This window comes from Carica papaya, chromosome 5 (genome assembly GCF_054855325.1).
Source record: "Carica papaya isolate Zhongbai chromosome 5, ASM5485532v1, whole genome shotgun sequence".
Classification (NCBI taxonomy): domain Eukaryota; kingdom Viridiplantae; phylum Streptophyta; class Magnoliopsida; order Brassicales; family Caricaceae; genus Carica; species Carica papaya.
In genome coordinates, this window is record NC_142313.1 from 7,801,308 (window position 1) to 7,818,600 (window position 17,293).

The 17,293-nt window shown below is 38.0% G+C and overlaps 1 protein-coding gene across 3 annotated transcripts; it reads left to right on the forward strand.

The window, feature by feature from the left end:
• The first annotated feature begins 5,176 nt into the window (after positions 1–5,176).
• On the forward strand, positions 5,177–11,456 carry LOC110806879 (G-box-binding factor 3-like). Of its 3 annotated transcripts, none has more exons than XM_088219787.1 (13): positions 5,177–5,480; positions 7,346–7,523; positions 7,736–7,780; positions 7,913–8,005; positions 8,097–8,177; positions 8,544–8,585; positions 8,710–8,870; positions 8,979–9,027; positions 9,117–9,165; positions 9,924–10,159; positions 10,357–10,434; positions 10,553–10,678; positions 10,833–11,456. In XM_088219787.1, exons 2-13 carry the CDS (start codon positions 7,461–7,463, stop codon positions 11,070–11,072), a joined length of 1,263 nt encoding a protein of 420 aa, XP_088075913.1. In that variant the 5' UTR covers positions 5,177–5,480; positions 7,346–7,460; the 3' UTR covers positions 11,073–11,456. The 3 variants fall into 3 exon arrangements, with proteins under 3 accessions (XP_088075913.1, XP_088075915.1, XP_088075914.1); XM_088219788.1 differs by lacking the exon at positions 5,177–5,480 and adding an exon at positions 6,005–6,407; XM_088219789.1 differs by lacking the exon at positions 7,736–7,780.
• The last annotated feature ends 5,837 nt before the right edge of the window (positions 11,457–17,293 follow it).

The window sequence follows — 17,293 nt, forward strand, 5'->3', positions numbered from 1 at the left end:
TATTGTAAGGAGGTTAATCTCCTCTGGCTCTTGATAGGATCTAGGAGTACTCACAGCCCTCCTATTGATTAGGATCTGGATCTTGATATTCTTGATCTGAAATGGTTAATAGAGGTGATCTACACTAGCCCAATAAAAATATCAAACTACTCACCGATACAGAAACTGAAGGTTGGTAAAAAAAATATAAAATGATTAATGGAGCTCTTAATTTAAGTACATTTATCATAAGAAAAATTATTTATTGAATACTTACTATTATGAGATTTTCAAAATCAACCTATAAAGATAATAACACAAATAACACTATAATTTCTTATACAAGTGATTAAGAACAATAATTTTTCTTTTTATCTACTTACTAGTACCTCTGGGGGTCCATAGGGATGTCCCCCTACATGTGAACATAATATTTAAACTTGTTAATTATTCTGCCGTTCCCATATCACATCTAGTATGAGTGCTAAAAATGTCATCCCTTGATATCCGATATGAGGGTGAACTGGGTCGTCCTCATACCTTGTTCGGTATGAGCGCCAAAAATACCATCTCTTGATACCTCGTCTGGTATGAGGTGACGTTCACAATAAGGTTCCCTATGTATTCGGTCCGTCCACCATATCACAGGATTTTCAGTAAGACAACCATTTATTAATTCAAATCATCAAGCAATTTTCCATTTGTATATTAATTTCACGTTTCACAATCAACTGTAAATTACACAGAACAAGAGATATATGTATTAAGGAAACACAATCGAATCATTTAACTATTTCAATATATTATCATGTATTTAAACCTGTACAAGTAAATAATCAGTTAAACAGTACAAATAAATAACTAATCTATTTCGACTCTATTAGTGACTTGTAATTATTCCTAAAGTTTTCTAAATTTCACAGAATATTATATTATTGATTTTTTAAACTTCAATTCCATAACAAGGAATATGGTGAATGATTTTTACCTAAATCAGTGTCTAAAATATCATTCTTTCCACCGCACTTCCTGGCGGTCCCAGAATTTTTTAAATTTTCTTGCAGAGATTAAACACGCTCAATGTACCTAAAAATTATCTCCAAAATCTAAAATCGGTGTTAAAAATCCCTTTCGGTCAATTTTAGAATTTTGGCACGCCACCGCTGCCGTTGCCCGTGGTGACAATTTGCCTTGACCTGACTATTTTTGACTGTTTTAGGCTGATTTCGGCCGACTTTACACGTATCCCTGCGAAAAACACATTAGAAAACCTTGGTTGATAAAAAAAAATCAAAAAATTAAAACATAACGGTGGTAGGATTTTCAGGTACAACAGGTCCTTTGCGGCTGGGATTCTTCATTCGGTCAACCTGTAAAAAATATAATGGTAGAAAAATCATACAAAACGGGAACTGGAAAGGGGCTCATTGGAGGAGGTTGCAGGTTTTGGGCTGCAGCGGTTCTGCCAGGCTTTGCCTGCGATTTTCAGCTCACTCCTGTTCGTTTTGCTCCGATATGGCAACATGGGTGCTTAGAATCGAATTCTGAGCGGCTAGGAGAATTTTTACATGTTTTAGCAGTCAGAGGTGGCTCTGGTGTGACGACGATTGGTGGTCAGCTTCTTTTTTCGGCGTCTGGTCCTTTTTAGTCGCCCGACGAGGGGGGTGGGGTGGGGAGGGGGGGGGGGGGGGGAGGGGTTGGCGGCTGAGGTTGGGTTCTGTGTGATGGAAAATATTTATACCCATTCTGTGTTAATCTGAATCCTTCATCGTGATTGATCTCGTCCGTCCTATCGTGCCTAAGGAGGAAACGAATCTGGATCGTTTGCAACAAATGTTGTCAATAATCTTGCAAAAACACAGTTAAAATGTTATGCAGAAATATTCAATTAAAGGGAACTAAAGTTAAATACTAATTATAAGATCATATTAATATTTCTATACTTCATGATTCAAGTAAATATTAGAGGAGTACTTATCACTTAAAAATGCAAACTAACTATATCAATTCGACATGTTAATAAAATATAACTTCTATGTTAACATTTTATATCGGCAGAGTGTATATAATAATGAGATTGTGATTGCTTATTATGAATAGTTATGCATCTTTTTTTATTATTTAAAAAAAGTATCAAGCTTTAATCATAATTACCATCTTAAAACGAGTTCATTAATACAATTTTACTCAGGTCAAAGTACAAATAGAGAAAGTTTGACCACGTAAAATCGCCCAGTCAATAGTCTCAACGAACCAGTGCGCGCCATGTGGCCAGACATGCTTATGTCGGCGCCACGCAGGAGGCCACGTTGGCTATCCGCGTGCCCCGCAATTGGATGGCTCAAGATCGATCACGTGCGTGTGAACGACCTAGATCTGTTTTCACTTTAGGTGTGATCAGACGGTTGAGATTAATCACGATGAACGATCGAGATCAAACCTGATAGACGACCCAGTTCAATGCGGAATGGTTATAAATACTTTGCATCTCACGAAAACCTAAACTTTAGCCGCCGGAGAATAAAATCCATATTCTAGATAAGGAGGCCGACCACCGACCGCCAAAAAAAGATAAAATTTTCCCCTACCTACTTAAAATTCAATTCTGAGTACCTCTGTGGCCAAATCAAAGTAAGAGGAACGGCGGGTGAGTCGAAAATAGCAGGTAAAGCCTTGCGGAGCCGCCACAGGTAAAATCCTAAAACCCCTCCGATGAGCTCATTCCCAATTTTTATTTTACGTAATTTTTCGATCATTGTACTCACCGTTATTTTCTGTGCAGGGCAGGTGAAGAAAGAGCCTCAACTGTAAAGGAGGATCGACGGAGTCGTCGCACCTAGAGGTTTTCCCACAGGTAGGTTCGGTTTTCTTTGAGATTTTTCGGCCAACTGGGCCCATAACTGCAGGAATATGGCCGAAATCGCTCAAAACTGGCAAAATCAGCCAACAATCGGTTATGCTGAAACGAACCGCCCCCATGGGCAGTGGAGCTGGCGTTGGAGCACTGTGGCACCGCCGTGCCGGAACTCCAAAAATTGACTGGAATGAGTTTTAGACATTGATTTTAGATTTTTGGGGTATTTCTAGGTGTGTAATGAGTGTTTTGAATTCCATATAAAAATTCAGGGAATCCGGTACCCATTAAGAGACGTAGTAGAGAGTTCGACATCTCGAAACATTGATCTAGGTAGGGATCCCTCACCCTATTATTCGTTACGGTAAATTGAGGTTTAACGATGTATAATTTCAGGTTTTGTAAATATTTAAAAAATCCTAAAAATAATTATAAGTCACTAGTGAAGGTGGAACCAGTTAGTTTACAATTGTCTTGATTTCCTATTTATTTTTCTATACTATCCTACTTGCTTGATTTTTGTATAGTACATGTTCTTAATTTATAGTTTCAATAATTTTATCGATTTATCTGGTTATTTTGGTTATATTCAGTTAGTATTATTGTAGTTTAATTGATATGTGAATGTGATATGAGATATTGGTATGCGTTGTTGGTTATTTATTGATGAAAATTTGTATGTGAAAGACTTACTGGATATCTAGAAAAAAGGTGGACAAACCCAATACATAGGAAACCCTACCATGAACGTTACCCTAGTCAGACAGAGCTGGAAAGTCCCTTACCGGGAAAGTTTTGGAGATATGATTCACCCTCATATCGGACGGAGTATCGAGGCGATGGAGTGTTTGGCTCCTATTACCGGACTGGGTATGGGAATGGCCGTTTAATTGTTAAATTTGGTTATTGGGTTCATGAGTAAATGAGGCACCCCCATAGACCCCCAGGGGTACCGGTAAATAGGTAAGTAAGGAAAATTATTATTTTTTGTTCTCTTATGTATGAAAGTAAAGAGTGATATGGATATGAGTCTTCATAAGTTATTTTGGAAAACTCGTTACGGTAAGTTTAGAATAAGCGGTCTTATTTATATTAAATGAATTTACTCAAATTAAGTGCTTCATTAGTTATTTTATAATTTTTACTAATATTCAATTTTTCGTATATATAATTAGCGTAATACTCTTAATGGGTTAGTGTAACTTACAATTTTATTAACTATTTCATATCAAGAGGATCAAGATCCAGATCTCGATCAGTATGAGAGTTGTGAGTAGTTCATTATTTAGACTCTCTTCAAGTGCTAGTGAAAGTTGTCATAAAATATTTAGTTACTCGCTTTTCGTTTCATATTTTTAATTTTCGTTTATCTTTTATGAGAAAAATTCTCGTACTCCTATTATCCATTCTAAATTATTATGTAAAAAATATAAATTTTAATTTTATTAATCGCTTCCGTATTAACTTTATAAATTTATTTCCTTTATAGTTAGGAATTCCTACATTTGTTGTACCCATCTAATATTTAATTGTAACTCAAATTATTGGTAAAAAATTCTTATTAATTTTAAATTTTGTTGTAAGAAATTTTACATACTATTAAAGCATGCGTGGCTCTTGTGAAAATTACCATTATAAACCCATGAGAAATTCTCTGCTCTCACTCAAGGAAGATAATAATATCAATTAGATTTTTTAGAAATAAAATTGTCACAAATGTATGGTTTCTATTAATAGGTCAAAAAGTCATAATCACGTGTGAGAATAAATAATTGTGATATTAAGATTAATTAAGTAAGGAATTATTGAATCAGAACAGTAATTTGCCAAATCATCGTCAAAAAGTTAAAAACATTTTTTTAAAAAAAGAAAAAAGAATGACATGAAAATATCAATGAATCCTTAAATGTAAATCCTGAGACGTGGCTTAGAGAGTTAAAGACCCCATTTAGGTCGTCAATGACTGGCCAGTCGTGGACTCCAAACGACCTATTCATTGTGGTTAAATCTTATTTTCAAATTATGTATATTTTTTTATATTATAATTAAAATAATCAAACAATCCAACGAAACAGACCACGTAAGCCACATGACGGGTGGAATAGGTTGGACCCTATCCAGTGACGCGTAGATCGACACAGAAACCAACACGTGTACGGTACAGGTGACGTTGGAATAAATAAATATGGCAGCGCGAATATCGATGGGCCAGCTCAACAACCACCCAGCCTCCGTATATACGCTGTATACGTACATCTCTTCTGTATACGACACGTGTTTGATGACGTGGATGTTGCCTTGGCGCTCCCCCCTTTCTCCCTTCTTCTCCCCCTTCTCCACCCCCCCCCTCTCCTCTCTCCCTCTCTCTCTGCGGAAAACCGGACTTTTTCCCTCTGCTTTTTTTGTTCTCTTGTTTGTTTAAGAGAGAGAAAGTGGAGAGAGATGGATAGAAAGAAAATGCATGGAGCCAGGACTTCTTTCCCTTCTTAATTTACTTCTTTCTTTTTAATTTCTCTTTCTTTTTTTTTTTTTATATCCCGTCTCCTTGTTGAACGTCGTTTAAGCATCGAATCCTGCGACGAATTTGTTCTTATTGGCTTGTTTTTTGAAGGTGACGAGAAGGGGAGTTGAGATTCCTGAGTTCAAGGTATGTTAATTTTGAATGCAAAAATTTCTTCTTCCTTGGTTTTGTTTCACAGTGTTGATTTAGTTTATTTTGTTTTTCAAGTCTCCAAATGTACAAGGTTTTGTTTGGTTGCTTGGAAAATGGTGGTAAGTACAAGAGGAAAGAAATTTGTTCTAGTATTGGCCTGGACAAGATGTCTGGTCATACGAATTTCGACCGTTAGGTGTTGTCTGGCTGGTGAGAAATGTGGGAAACTGAAAGAAATTGAATGTTGAACGATTAAGCTTTTTTTTATAATTATTTTTAACCTGAGAACTCCGTAACTCAACTCAGCGTGGTTTTGGTTGGAGCAGAACTAGAGGAGATGAGACTTACAATTCGGAATTATAGTTCTTTCCTCTTTCTTTTGTCTAAAATAGATTCCCTCCGTTTTCTCGGCATCCAAACAGACGATACTTAGCTGGATCTCGTTGATATTGCCTTTCTGGTGACCTTCGATTTTCTTGTCAAAAATATTTCTTCAAATCTGTAGAAGTGTCTCCTTCAGAGAGGGAAAGTTAAATTAGATGACGAAATTGGAGGATGAAAATTGGGACTGTAGCAACTAATCTAAACGCTTAGTTTGTGGATAAGTTCTTGTCTATTGTTTGAACGTTTCTGCGAAATTTATAACTTTCATCATGTTCAAAAAGTTCTGCAGGTGTCTCAAATTCTAGTTTCGAGGGTATATTCGTCCTTTTGCCCCTATATTATCCTTGTGGTACTGGCTTGGACATCGTCCTTGACTTGTATGCATCCCTTCGTTGTAATCGGTGATGATGACGATAAGACATTTTCACCCTCATCCGCCCTTAAAATTTCCGACTTCAGATCCCTGGATCTCTAGTATCCATCCTCTGGCTCTTTTGGAGTACTGTCTTTTTAACCGAGGACAGGCAATCTGGTGGTGTATGAACTAGTCCACCATCATATGCTAGCTTCCATAGTCTTACACCCCTGTTTTCTCGTCAATATATATGTTGTGGGTTAATTTTTGCCTAATAAATATATGAATCGTCTGTTCAGTAACCGGTCTATTATGCAGATAAATATTCTCAATTAGTTAAAAAATATGTTAACCCCACTTTGCATGGGAAGGGATTTTCTCTTGTGACTTCTATTTTTTGTTTTGTTGAAATTTGGAAAAGAAAAGAATACGGCCTCTAATCCATCCTTGTTTCTGGTGGGCTATGGTAAAATTGATATGTATAGAACTGTAGTGTTTCTGTTATTTTAAAAGAGGGAGCAAGAATAAAAAATACTCTTGTTTATGCTTTATATTTTAGCTGTGAAAGCAAGGATTAAAAACATCCATAATTTTAGTGATGTAATCTATGGAGAACTGCAAAATTCTAATGGTAATTACTGGAACGTTATTATTAGTTGTGAATTCTGTACGCTAGTTAATGAGTTACAGTTCTTCTTTTCATTTTGTGCGGAAGGAAGTATTTGTAGGGTGCTTTTAAGCATTTTTTTGCTGCCAATAACAGTCTTGTTCTCTTAACTTACGATAACTTAATTCTACCTTTCAGTTTTCGTTCTTAGAGAAAAATTAAGGTATTGTTCTGGTTATTTCTTAATTGTATAATTTTTTGCCTTTTGGTTAGACAAAATTTTGATGACTCTGGTAGCCAAAGCATATTTTTACATAAATGTGCAGGATTTGGAAATTCTAACTTTTTGACCCATTTTTCCCCTTTTTGTGGCTTGTAGTTTTAATATTTTGATCCATGAAGAAACTTAATATCTCTTTCAGGCATATCATGCGGAAATTTAATTTCACTTTCTAATTTTGATTATTTAGCTCTTTTTTTTGCTGCTTCTCACGTTTTTCTCGCCACTTGCAGCTTTACAATCCCGTCCTTTGTTCCACTGATTGTATTTCTTAACATCAACCAGAAAACGTGAAGTATCATTCGTATTCTCTAAATCAGCTGACAGCTTTTACTTTGGTGCTTGAACATGGGGAACAGTGAAGAGGGAAAATCCTCGAAGTCTGATAAATCTTCATCACCAGCACCAGCGGTAAGCAAGAAACTATTAGTGTTCCCCTGCTGGAAATAGAATTAGAGATATCTTGTCTGTTTGTGATTGGAAGAAAAATGCTTTTCCTTCATTACCGTTTGTTGATAATTCAAGTTAGTACATTTGGCAATTGTTTATTTTTCTGTATTTGGCCTTGGAGTTGAACTTTGTTTTTCTTAGCTGAGCATTCATCAATCCTTTTGCATTGACAGGATCAGACCAATATCCATGTTTATCCTGATTGGGCAGCCATGCAGGTTATCTACTTTGGGCATCTGTTCAGACCAATATACTTTGCTAAAACATATTTCGTTTGTTTGATGGTTAAATCCATTCTCGTTGTTTAAGAATTTGGTAATAATGATTTAAGCTTTTTGTTTCATCTCCAGGCATATTACAGCCCCAGAGTCCCAATTCCACCATATTACAATTCAGCTATGCCATCTGGTCATCCTCCGCACCCCTATATGTGGGGCCCACAGGTATTTCTCGAAGCTTTTATTATGTGCACTGACTTGGATGGATTTGGTGTATACTTCGTCAGGTTGTATGTTAACTAATTAATTATTACAGCCTATGATGCCACCTTATGGGGCGCCTTATGCAGCAATATATTCACATGGAGGAGTTTATGCACATCCTGCAGTTTCTCTGGTGAGCTGATATTCATACTATTTCATAGTTATGATCTATCCTTGTGGGAATAATTGTTGGAATTCCACTTTTATTTGCAACTGGTAAGATAATTAGTTGTTTTCTAGTGTCCAAAAATTGAAGTTCAGTGGAATGTTGTAACCCTACCAACCTCTCAAAAAATGAGTAGATGATACCAGGCAATATTGGAATACTGATTCCGAAATATCCTTGTCGGATATCCATTCCAAGCTTGTTTTTGTATGGTGAAGATACTTTCTCCATTACTTTGTGAATACTAATTCTAATATATTATTAAGAGGGGCGGGGTTTTAACTATCAAACCACACAAATTTCTGATGTATTAATCAAAACCTTCCTTTTCAGGGATCACACTCGCAAGGCCATGGGGTTCCATTATCACCTGCTGTAAGTGAAACTTCTAGATTTTGAAAGAACATGACTAAGGATATATTATTTTGGAAATGTAACTCTCTTTAATAGACAGAAGATACACATTGATTTTGGACATGATGCTATTGCAATAATGCAGACTGCAACCCCTTTGAGCATAGAGACACCAACAAAATCATCAGGAATCACGGATCGCAGTCTAATGAAGAAGTTGAAAGGATTTGATGGGTTAGCAATGTCAATAGGCAATGGCAACACAGACAGTGCTGAGGGTGCAGGTGAACATGGGTTGTCCAAGAGGTTTGTTGAATTTGCCTTTGCATTTTCTTGGTCATGCATCAACTCAGATGGTTTACTATTTTCTGTTGGGTCTTTTCTTATTTGCAACTTTGTTTGCTTTGTGAATAGTATTGATACCGAAGGCTCCAGTGATGGAAGTGATGGGAGTACATCAGGGGTAAGGACTTATCTCTTCCCACCAGCATTTGTTTCCACATCTTTTTTCTTAAAGATATTATGCTACATAATTCTGCTTATCTTTTGCAGGTGGATCAAACCAAAAGGAAAAGACGTCATGAGGGAACACCAACTGCTGGTATGACATTGATTTTCACCAGGCTTAATATTGATTAATGAAAGTATTACCTGGGATCAATCTCTCTGTAGCATATGTTATCACTTTATATTTTATGCTTATCAGATGACCATTGTGCCTGTTAATGAATAATTGCTTGGCCTGTCATCTTGTATCGATGCTGACACCATATTCTACATGCGAATTGATAGGGACAGTTGTCTGAGATGTTTAATGACTCATTAGTTCCTTTAATTGGATACGGATTGATTAATATGCTTTTTTCACCCTAGAGTGATAAATTTTGGCACGCAGATAGATAACATCAACTTGATATCAAATTATATTGCAGAAACCAGTTTGTTACTTTTTAAAGCAGCTCACAGTTTATTATTCTTGGAGGCAAAAGAGGAAAAAGAAGTTGTTCCTGTCAATTAGGATTTTGGTGAAGAAATGGTTTGGTTGTTGTTTCTGCATGTTTAAAAAATCAAGCCTTTTTTGTCTGATCTTAATTATTTTTGGACCATGCTCTCTTTTTAAATCCTTACTTCGCTTTGATACTGCTTATTGATTGTCTTTTAGGCCCTAATTTCTTAGGGAAATGTAATGGAGATGGATCATGTTGGATGTCAAATGCATGAATCCTTTCACATCATTGATGTGATTGTAACAACTTATTCCCAGTGGTTTAGAAATAATTGGATGAAGGACATTATAGGATGCAGATTCTGTCATTTTTTGGGTTCGTAGTTTGCTAAATTTTATTTCAACTGGTGTAGGGGGGAAAAATCAGGGACAGTCAGGCTCGGTTCCTGCTGGGGATCCAGCTTCTAATAAAGTATTGGGCACAGCTGGTGGTCCTGCTAACATCATAGGAAATGCTTCTGGAACTGTACTGTCTCCTGGAATGGGCACAGCATTGATGCTTCAGAACTCATCAAACATGAATGTTAAGTCTAGTCCTTCTAGTGTTTCACAGCCTGGGGCCATGGTGCCTCCTGAAGCCTGGTTACAGGTAATCGTATGCTGATATCATTTAACGTCTCTGAAATCCATTTTCTTTTTTCATTTCCCCTTTCAAGATTCTTCAATTTGTCGAAGGTTTGATGATATGATTTTCTTGTAACAAATTAATGCTTGAATTATAGCTAATGTCATCTTTTCTATCACCTACTTAAAATATAACTTGGTAAAGTGCAATTTTTTTATTAGAATGAACGGGAGCTGAAACGGGAGAGGAGGAAGCAATCCAACCGAGAATCTGCTAGAAGGTCAAGGCTGAGGAAGCAGGTGAAAATTTTGTAGAAAGTGCAATAGTGCAATGCTTGCTAGCTTTTTTTTTCAAGACCATCTTGGAGTATGTGGAAGGCTAGCATATGAAGTTGATATTTTGTTTTCTCTCATGTAGGCCGAGACCGAAGAACTCGCACGTAAAGTTGAATGCCTGACAGCTGAGAATGTAGGACTAAAATCCGAAATAGGTCAATTAACAGACAAGTCAGATAAACTAAGGCGAGAAAATGTAGCCTTAATGGTATGTGCATGATCACCTTCTGGAATTTCTTTTATTTTCTTAAGAGGCATTGATTTCTTTCTTTTTCCCTGTTCCTGAGTAAAGAGTTTGTTAATTTTTTTTATTTATTCAATAAATTTTGTGGCAACTTATTAAATGGGTGGTTGGCATACAGGAGAAACTGAAAAATGCACAACTAGTGCGGACAGAGGAGATGGGTCTGAATAACGTGGATGACAAGCGTGCCGCGCCTGTTAATACTGAGAACCTGCTTTCTAGAGTTAACAATTCAGGTTCACACGATAGAAGCACTGAGCAAGAGGGCGAGGTGTATGAGAAAAAATCAAACTCTGGCGCTAAGTTACATCAACTCTTGGGTGCTAGTCCCAGGGCTGATGCTGTTGCTGCCGGCTGACCACAGAGCTCAGTTGACCACAATGAATGCTGGGTGTTAGTTTATCAGGTGAAGATCAAGTAACTTTGGCATAATACATAGGTTGAAAGGTTTACTGCTAACAATTTAGCCAGAGGGGTTGTAAGAGCAGAATGGGTGTTTGTTATCCATCTCTCTAATTTTACTTGTAATTTAGCTCCCTGATGGCAGAACTGATGTGTTTTTTGATAAAATCAGAGTGCTAGGGTGACCCCTTGAAAGGTATTGTACATTGAAGAGAGAAATACGGAGCCTGCTTAGGGAACTTATTGGAAACATGTAATTTGTTGTTTTAAGTTTTATTTGTAATTGTGATGTGGGAGTTGGTGTGATTTACGGATGAGAAATGTAGTGATTTGGGTTTAATGTTTTTTAATCAAATCTAAGAGGGTAGATTTAAAGAAATTAATTGTTAGTGGAGAATAATATTAAGAATTGATTAAATTCGTTCTTCTGAGGTCCACCAAGTCAAAAGGCCTCGCTAAGCATCATTAAACATTGTATAAAATGGACGTAAGTTGTGGTCTACCGGAAATAAATATGAAAGTAAAAGAAGCAGCATTAGCATGTGTAGGAAGAAAGTTGATGAAGCCGAGGGGACCGGGATGCCACCCGCATGCTTCGCGCCTCCACGTGATTTCCATTTTAATAATATTTTAACTTTTTCTTTAAACACGTAAAATTATTATTATTATTTTGTAAAAAAAGAAACACGTCTCTGATCTTCTTAAAATGTTTCTTTTCTTAACTACTTCCATGTTTTATTTAAATGGTGGGATTTTGAATTTAATCACAAACGTGTAAATTTTTTATTTTATGAATATATTATAAGATAATAATAATTAGTTCATAATATTTAATTTAATATAATTAAAATTTTATTTTATTGAAATATTGAAGGAATTAAGTTAGTTAATTTTTTAAAAAAATTATTATATTTTTAAATAAAAAAAAAGTATTGTATTTTGATTGTTGGATAGTAATAACGGATTAAAATTTGAGATAATATTTTTTACATCAAGAAAAACGTCAACTCTAAGCCTAACACGTGGAAATTTATTAAGTAGAATTTATTTTCTCTTATATAATATTTCTTTTAAGGCATGATTAGAATACTTGTTTTAGCTATAAAATTAAATGTCTTATTATCATTCGTGAAACAATAACTATGAGTGTAACGACCCCAGAAATTAAAAGGATATGTATATATATTTATTTTAAGTGCGGAATCGAAATAAAATAGATTATGATTAACATCCCTTACGCAATAACCAAAACGAATTAAAGTATGAAAGAATAAATTAACTTAAAGGAAATACTATGAATGAATGCTGTAAGGAAAACTAATAAATTCTTTGGCTTCTACTCGCCGTCTTCCTGCAGAACGGGCTCAGGAACCAAGTCCTCCTGATCTGAAATGGTTAAGTAAGGAATGAGCTACACTACCCCAGTAAAGACATCACACTATCTCACTGTCACAGAAGTAAAGGTTGGTAGAAAACGAAAACGACCAATAGAACATAATTTATAACAAACTCATTTATCAATAATAAAACCCTTTACTGTCAATCTACTTCGGTGAGATTCATAAAAACAATTTATGAAAACAATTACATCAGAAATATCATAAGATCACGCACACTCTGCAACATAACACATATCATGCTTTTGTATTTCAATCATCAGGCAACAATTTTCCTCATTTATCAGCCTACCAGTATCCATGGGGATCCATAGGGGGTCTCCGCTACACGTGAACCATTCACATTAATAACTTAATTCAAGGGCCGTCCCCATACCCCGTCCGGTATGAGGGTGAAACGGGCCGTCCCCATACCTCGTCCGGTATGGGCGCCAAAACACATAAAGTCTAGTCTCCATATCCCGTCCGATATGAGAGACCACGTTCCCGGTAGGGTTCCTTATGGACTCGGTCCATCTACCATCTTCCAGGATATCTAGTGAGGCTGTCGACATTATCCATTATCAATTCACATACCTTTTTACCATTTTTCTTAATCTTAATTATCCAATCAAATAGAAACACGTAAACCAGTAATGGACACTAAACAAGACAACACAACATCGAGTTCACAATAATTCAAAGCGTAATAAATGAAACTGTGATTCATGCATATGAAACCATAGGATAAACACATCAGACACCATACTGCATTCAAAACTGTAAAATAAATCAAACAATACCTGAACGAAAATATATCAAATTTGGGCTCCATTAGCAACCTCAATCAATTATACATATCTATTAATTCATAAAATACCGTTTTATCATTTATTAGGCTTTAATGCCGTGATAGAAAATAGGGTGAGAGATCCTTCCTTGTTTCGGAGTCTGAAATCGGGTTCTCACTGCACCTACGGGCAGTCCCTAGATTCCCTGAATTTTTCTTCGGAAACTGAAACACACTTCCGTACTTGCACATGTCCCGAAAAAATTCCAAATCAGACCCAGGGCCCTTTTGGCCAATTTTAAAATTCCGGCGACGGCGCCACCGCCCATGGCAGCGATCCGTCTCGGGTTGGTTGTTTTCGGTCGAATTCAACTAAATTTGCATTGGTTCCTGTAATAAAACACCCCTAGTGCCCTCGGTGGGCAAAAAAATTCCAGAAAACTGAGACTTACTGGCGGCGAAGCTCTCAGGCACGGCAGCTCCTCCGGCGTGAGTTGCAATTTGGTGTTTTGCTCCGGTCAACCTGTAGAGAAAAGGACGTGGTCACAGTGGTATAAAAATTATATCGAACGGGAAACGGGAAGGGCCTCATCGGAGGCAAATATCGAGAAAATCCACGGCGGCGTCGCTGGACTTCGGCGGTGTTTTTTGGCCAATGGGCTGGTGGTTTGGCTCGCCACAGGGAGGTTCAGCATAAAAAAACGAGCCAAGGGGAGAAATTTTACCTTGTTTGGCGGCCAGAAAGTCCTCCGGTGCGGCGGCGGGTGGCAGCGGCCGATTCATCTGGTGGCTGGGTCATCTTCTCCGGTAAGGGTTTTGGCGGCTAGGGTTTGGGGTTAGGTGTGGATGCGATTATTTATAACCCTCTCATTTTAATCTGAACCGTCCATCATGATTTAATCTGAACCGTCCGATCGCGATTAAATTGGAAATAAATCTAGACCGTCCATCGCGATGCGATTCTGGCCATCCGTGTGTGATTAAATCTAGGCCGTCCGTACGCGTGAGATCTGGGCCGTCCACACGCGCCTTTAATCTGGGCCATCCGTGCTCGCAGGAACTGATCTGGGCCGTCTGATCGCGCGCACGCGGATCGCCCACGTATCTCCGTCCCGCGTGGCTTCCCGCGTCAGCGTCCCTGCCACGCGGCGTGTCCTAGTTGGCCAGGGCTGCTGACCAGGCTGCTGACGTAGCACTATTTTTTTAAATTGTATTTTGACATCCGGTTTCAATTTTCTTTTTAAAAACACCACCCGAATCCAAAATTTCACCACTTTTCCCCAAAATCAATTTCAATTAAATCCCAAAAATAATTTTACCATATTTTATTATTATTATTATTATTATTTCTATTAAATTAAATTAAAACCTTATAAATTAAATATTAAAATAGAATAAAATTAAACAAAAATTCCAATAAAAATAAAAATAAATTAAATAATAAAAATAAAATAAAATAAAAATTTGGGTGTTACAGCTCTCCCCCCATTAAAGAAATTTGGTCCCCCAAATTTGACTCTTACTCTTAGTCGAACAAATGGGGATACTGGGTTCTAAAATCTGATTCTAGCTCTTAGGTAGCCTGTAACACCCAAATAAAAATAAATTTTTATTTTATTTTATTTATTTTTATATTTATTTATTTGTTTGATTTTTTATTTAATTTAATTTAATTTAATGAAAATAAAAATAATAATAGTGATAAAATTGGGTAAAAATATTATTTGAATTTAATTGAAATTGATTTTGGGAAAAAATGTGGAAATTTAGATTTTGGGGGTGTTTTTGAAAAGAAAATCGGAAACTGGGGGTCAAAACGTAATTTAAAAAAGTTGTGTCACGTCAGCACCCTGTCAGCAGCCATGTCAGCGGCCCCGACCAACCAGGATGCGCCGTGTGGCAAGAAAATGCTGACCAGGGGACGGGCCACGTGGGCGATCCGCGTGCGCGTGATAGGACGGCCCAGATCCGTTCCCACGCGCACGGACGACCTAGATCAAACATGCACATGGACGGTCCATATTCACGCGCACGGACGGCCCAGATTCAATCAGGCATGGACGACCCAGATTGCATCGCGATGGACGACCCAGATTTAATCCCAATTAAATCGCGATCGAACGGTTCAGATTTAATCTTGATGAACGGCTGAGATTAAAAGGAAAAGGGTATAAATAATCCCACCCACACCTGACCAGAAAACCCTAGTCGCCAGTGCCTCGCCGGAGAAGAAGAACCAGACGCCGGAGGAGTCGGCCGCCGCCACCCGCCGCCGCACCGGGGAAGTTTTCGATCGCCGATTGAGGTAAATTTTCTCTTCCCTGCTCGTTTTTCGATGCTGAGTCCACCTATGGCTAAACCGGAGTCAAATCATCGGCCAAATGGTCGAAAAACCCAGCTGAAACCCAGCGGCGCCGCCACGCCCCTCCTCGGTTTCTACCTCCGATGAGGCCCTTCCCGGCCTCCGTTTGATGCAAATTTTATACCACTGTGATCACCGTTCTTTTCTCTACAGGTTGATCGGAGCCAAATATCAAAACACAACTCACGCCGGAGGAGCCGGTGCACCCGAGAGCACCGCCGCCGGTAAGTTTCGGTTTTTCGTAATTTTTCGGCCCACCGAGGGCCCTAAGGTTATTTTATCGCAGGGACCAATGCAAGCGTGGCCGAATTCGGCCGAAAACGGCCAACCCGGGGCGAATCGCCTCCGCAAGCGGCGGCGCCGTCGTCGGAGCACAACGGAGCCGCCGTGCCGGAATTGCGATATTGACCGAAAGGGGCCCTAGGTTTAATTTGAGATTTTTTGGGACACATGTAGGTACTAGTAGTGTGTTTCAGTTTTCTGGGAAAAAATCATAAACAATTAGGGACAGCCTGTAGGCGCACTGTAGAGCCGTATTCAGACTCCGAAACAAGTAAGAACCCCTCACCCTATTTCTTATCACGGTATTGAAGCTAAATAAATAATTAAACTGTACTGTGTGACTTTATAGATGTATAATTGATTAAGGTTGCCAATGGAGCCCGAGTCTGATACTGGGTTGGTCTGTTATTGTTTGATTTAATTTTCAGTATTAAATGCAGCATGATGTTTGATGTAATTATATTATGGTCTCGTATGCATGAATCATGGTTTCTTTTATTATGGTTGGTATTATGCTTAACCCGATACTGTGTTGTCTTGTTTGGTGTCCATTACTGGTTTACATGTTGTGTGTGTTTGGATGATTGAAACCAAGAAAAAGGGCAAAAAGGTTATGTGAATTGATAAATGGATAATGTGGACAGCCTGACTAGATATCCTGGGATATGGTAGACGGACCGGGTCCGTAGGGAACCCTACCGGGAACGTGGTCTCTCATACCGGACGAGGTATGGAGACCTTATGTGTTTTGGCGCCCATACCAGACGGGGTATAGAGACGGTCCGTTTCACCCTCATACCAGACGGGGTGTTGAGGTTCATAGTTTTGGCGCCCATACCGGACGGGGTATGGGGGCGGCCCTCGAATAAAGTTGTAAATGTTAATGGTTCACGTGTAGCAGGGACCCCCTATGGATCCCCAGGGATACTAGTAGGCTGGTAAAAGAGGAAATATGTTTTCTGATGATTGACATGTAAAGGTATGATGTGTGTTATGTTATAAAGTTTATATGATTTCATGATGATGATAATGTTATTGCTTTCATATGTTGTTTTCATGGATCTCACCGAGGTAAGTGGACAGTAAAGGTTTTTATGTTAATAAACGAGTTTGTTATAAATTATGCTCCATTGGTCATTTTTGTTTTCTACCCACCTTTACTTCCGTGGCGGTGAGATAGTGTGATGTCTTTACTGGGCTGGTGTAGCTCATTCCTTATTTAACTATTTCAGATCAGGAAGACATTGTTCCCGAGCCCGTTCCGCAAGAAGACGGCGAAGGGGACGCCTAAAGACTCCATAACTATATTTATAGTTCTTATTTTGAGTATCTCTTTTAGTTAGTTTGTTCTTTCATGTTTTGAGTAC

Excerpts from the sequence above, each read along its gene's own strand:
- LOC110806879 (XM_088219787.1), top strand. The coding sequence starts at position 7,461 with ATGGGGAACAGTGAAGAGGGAAAATCCTCGAAGTCTGATAAATCTTCA. Across the intron at positions 8,178-8,543 it reads CACATCCTGCAGTTTCTCTG|GGATCACACTCGCAAGGCCA; the intron begins GTGAGCTGATAT and ends CTTCCTTTTCAG. Across the intron at positions 9,028-9,116 it reads GTGATGGGAGTACATCAGGG|GTGGATCAAACCAAAAGGAA; the intron begins GTAAGGACTTAT and ends TATCTTTTGCAG.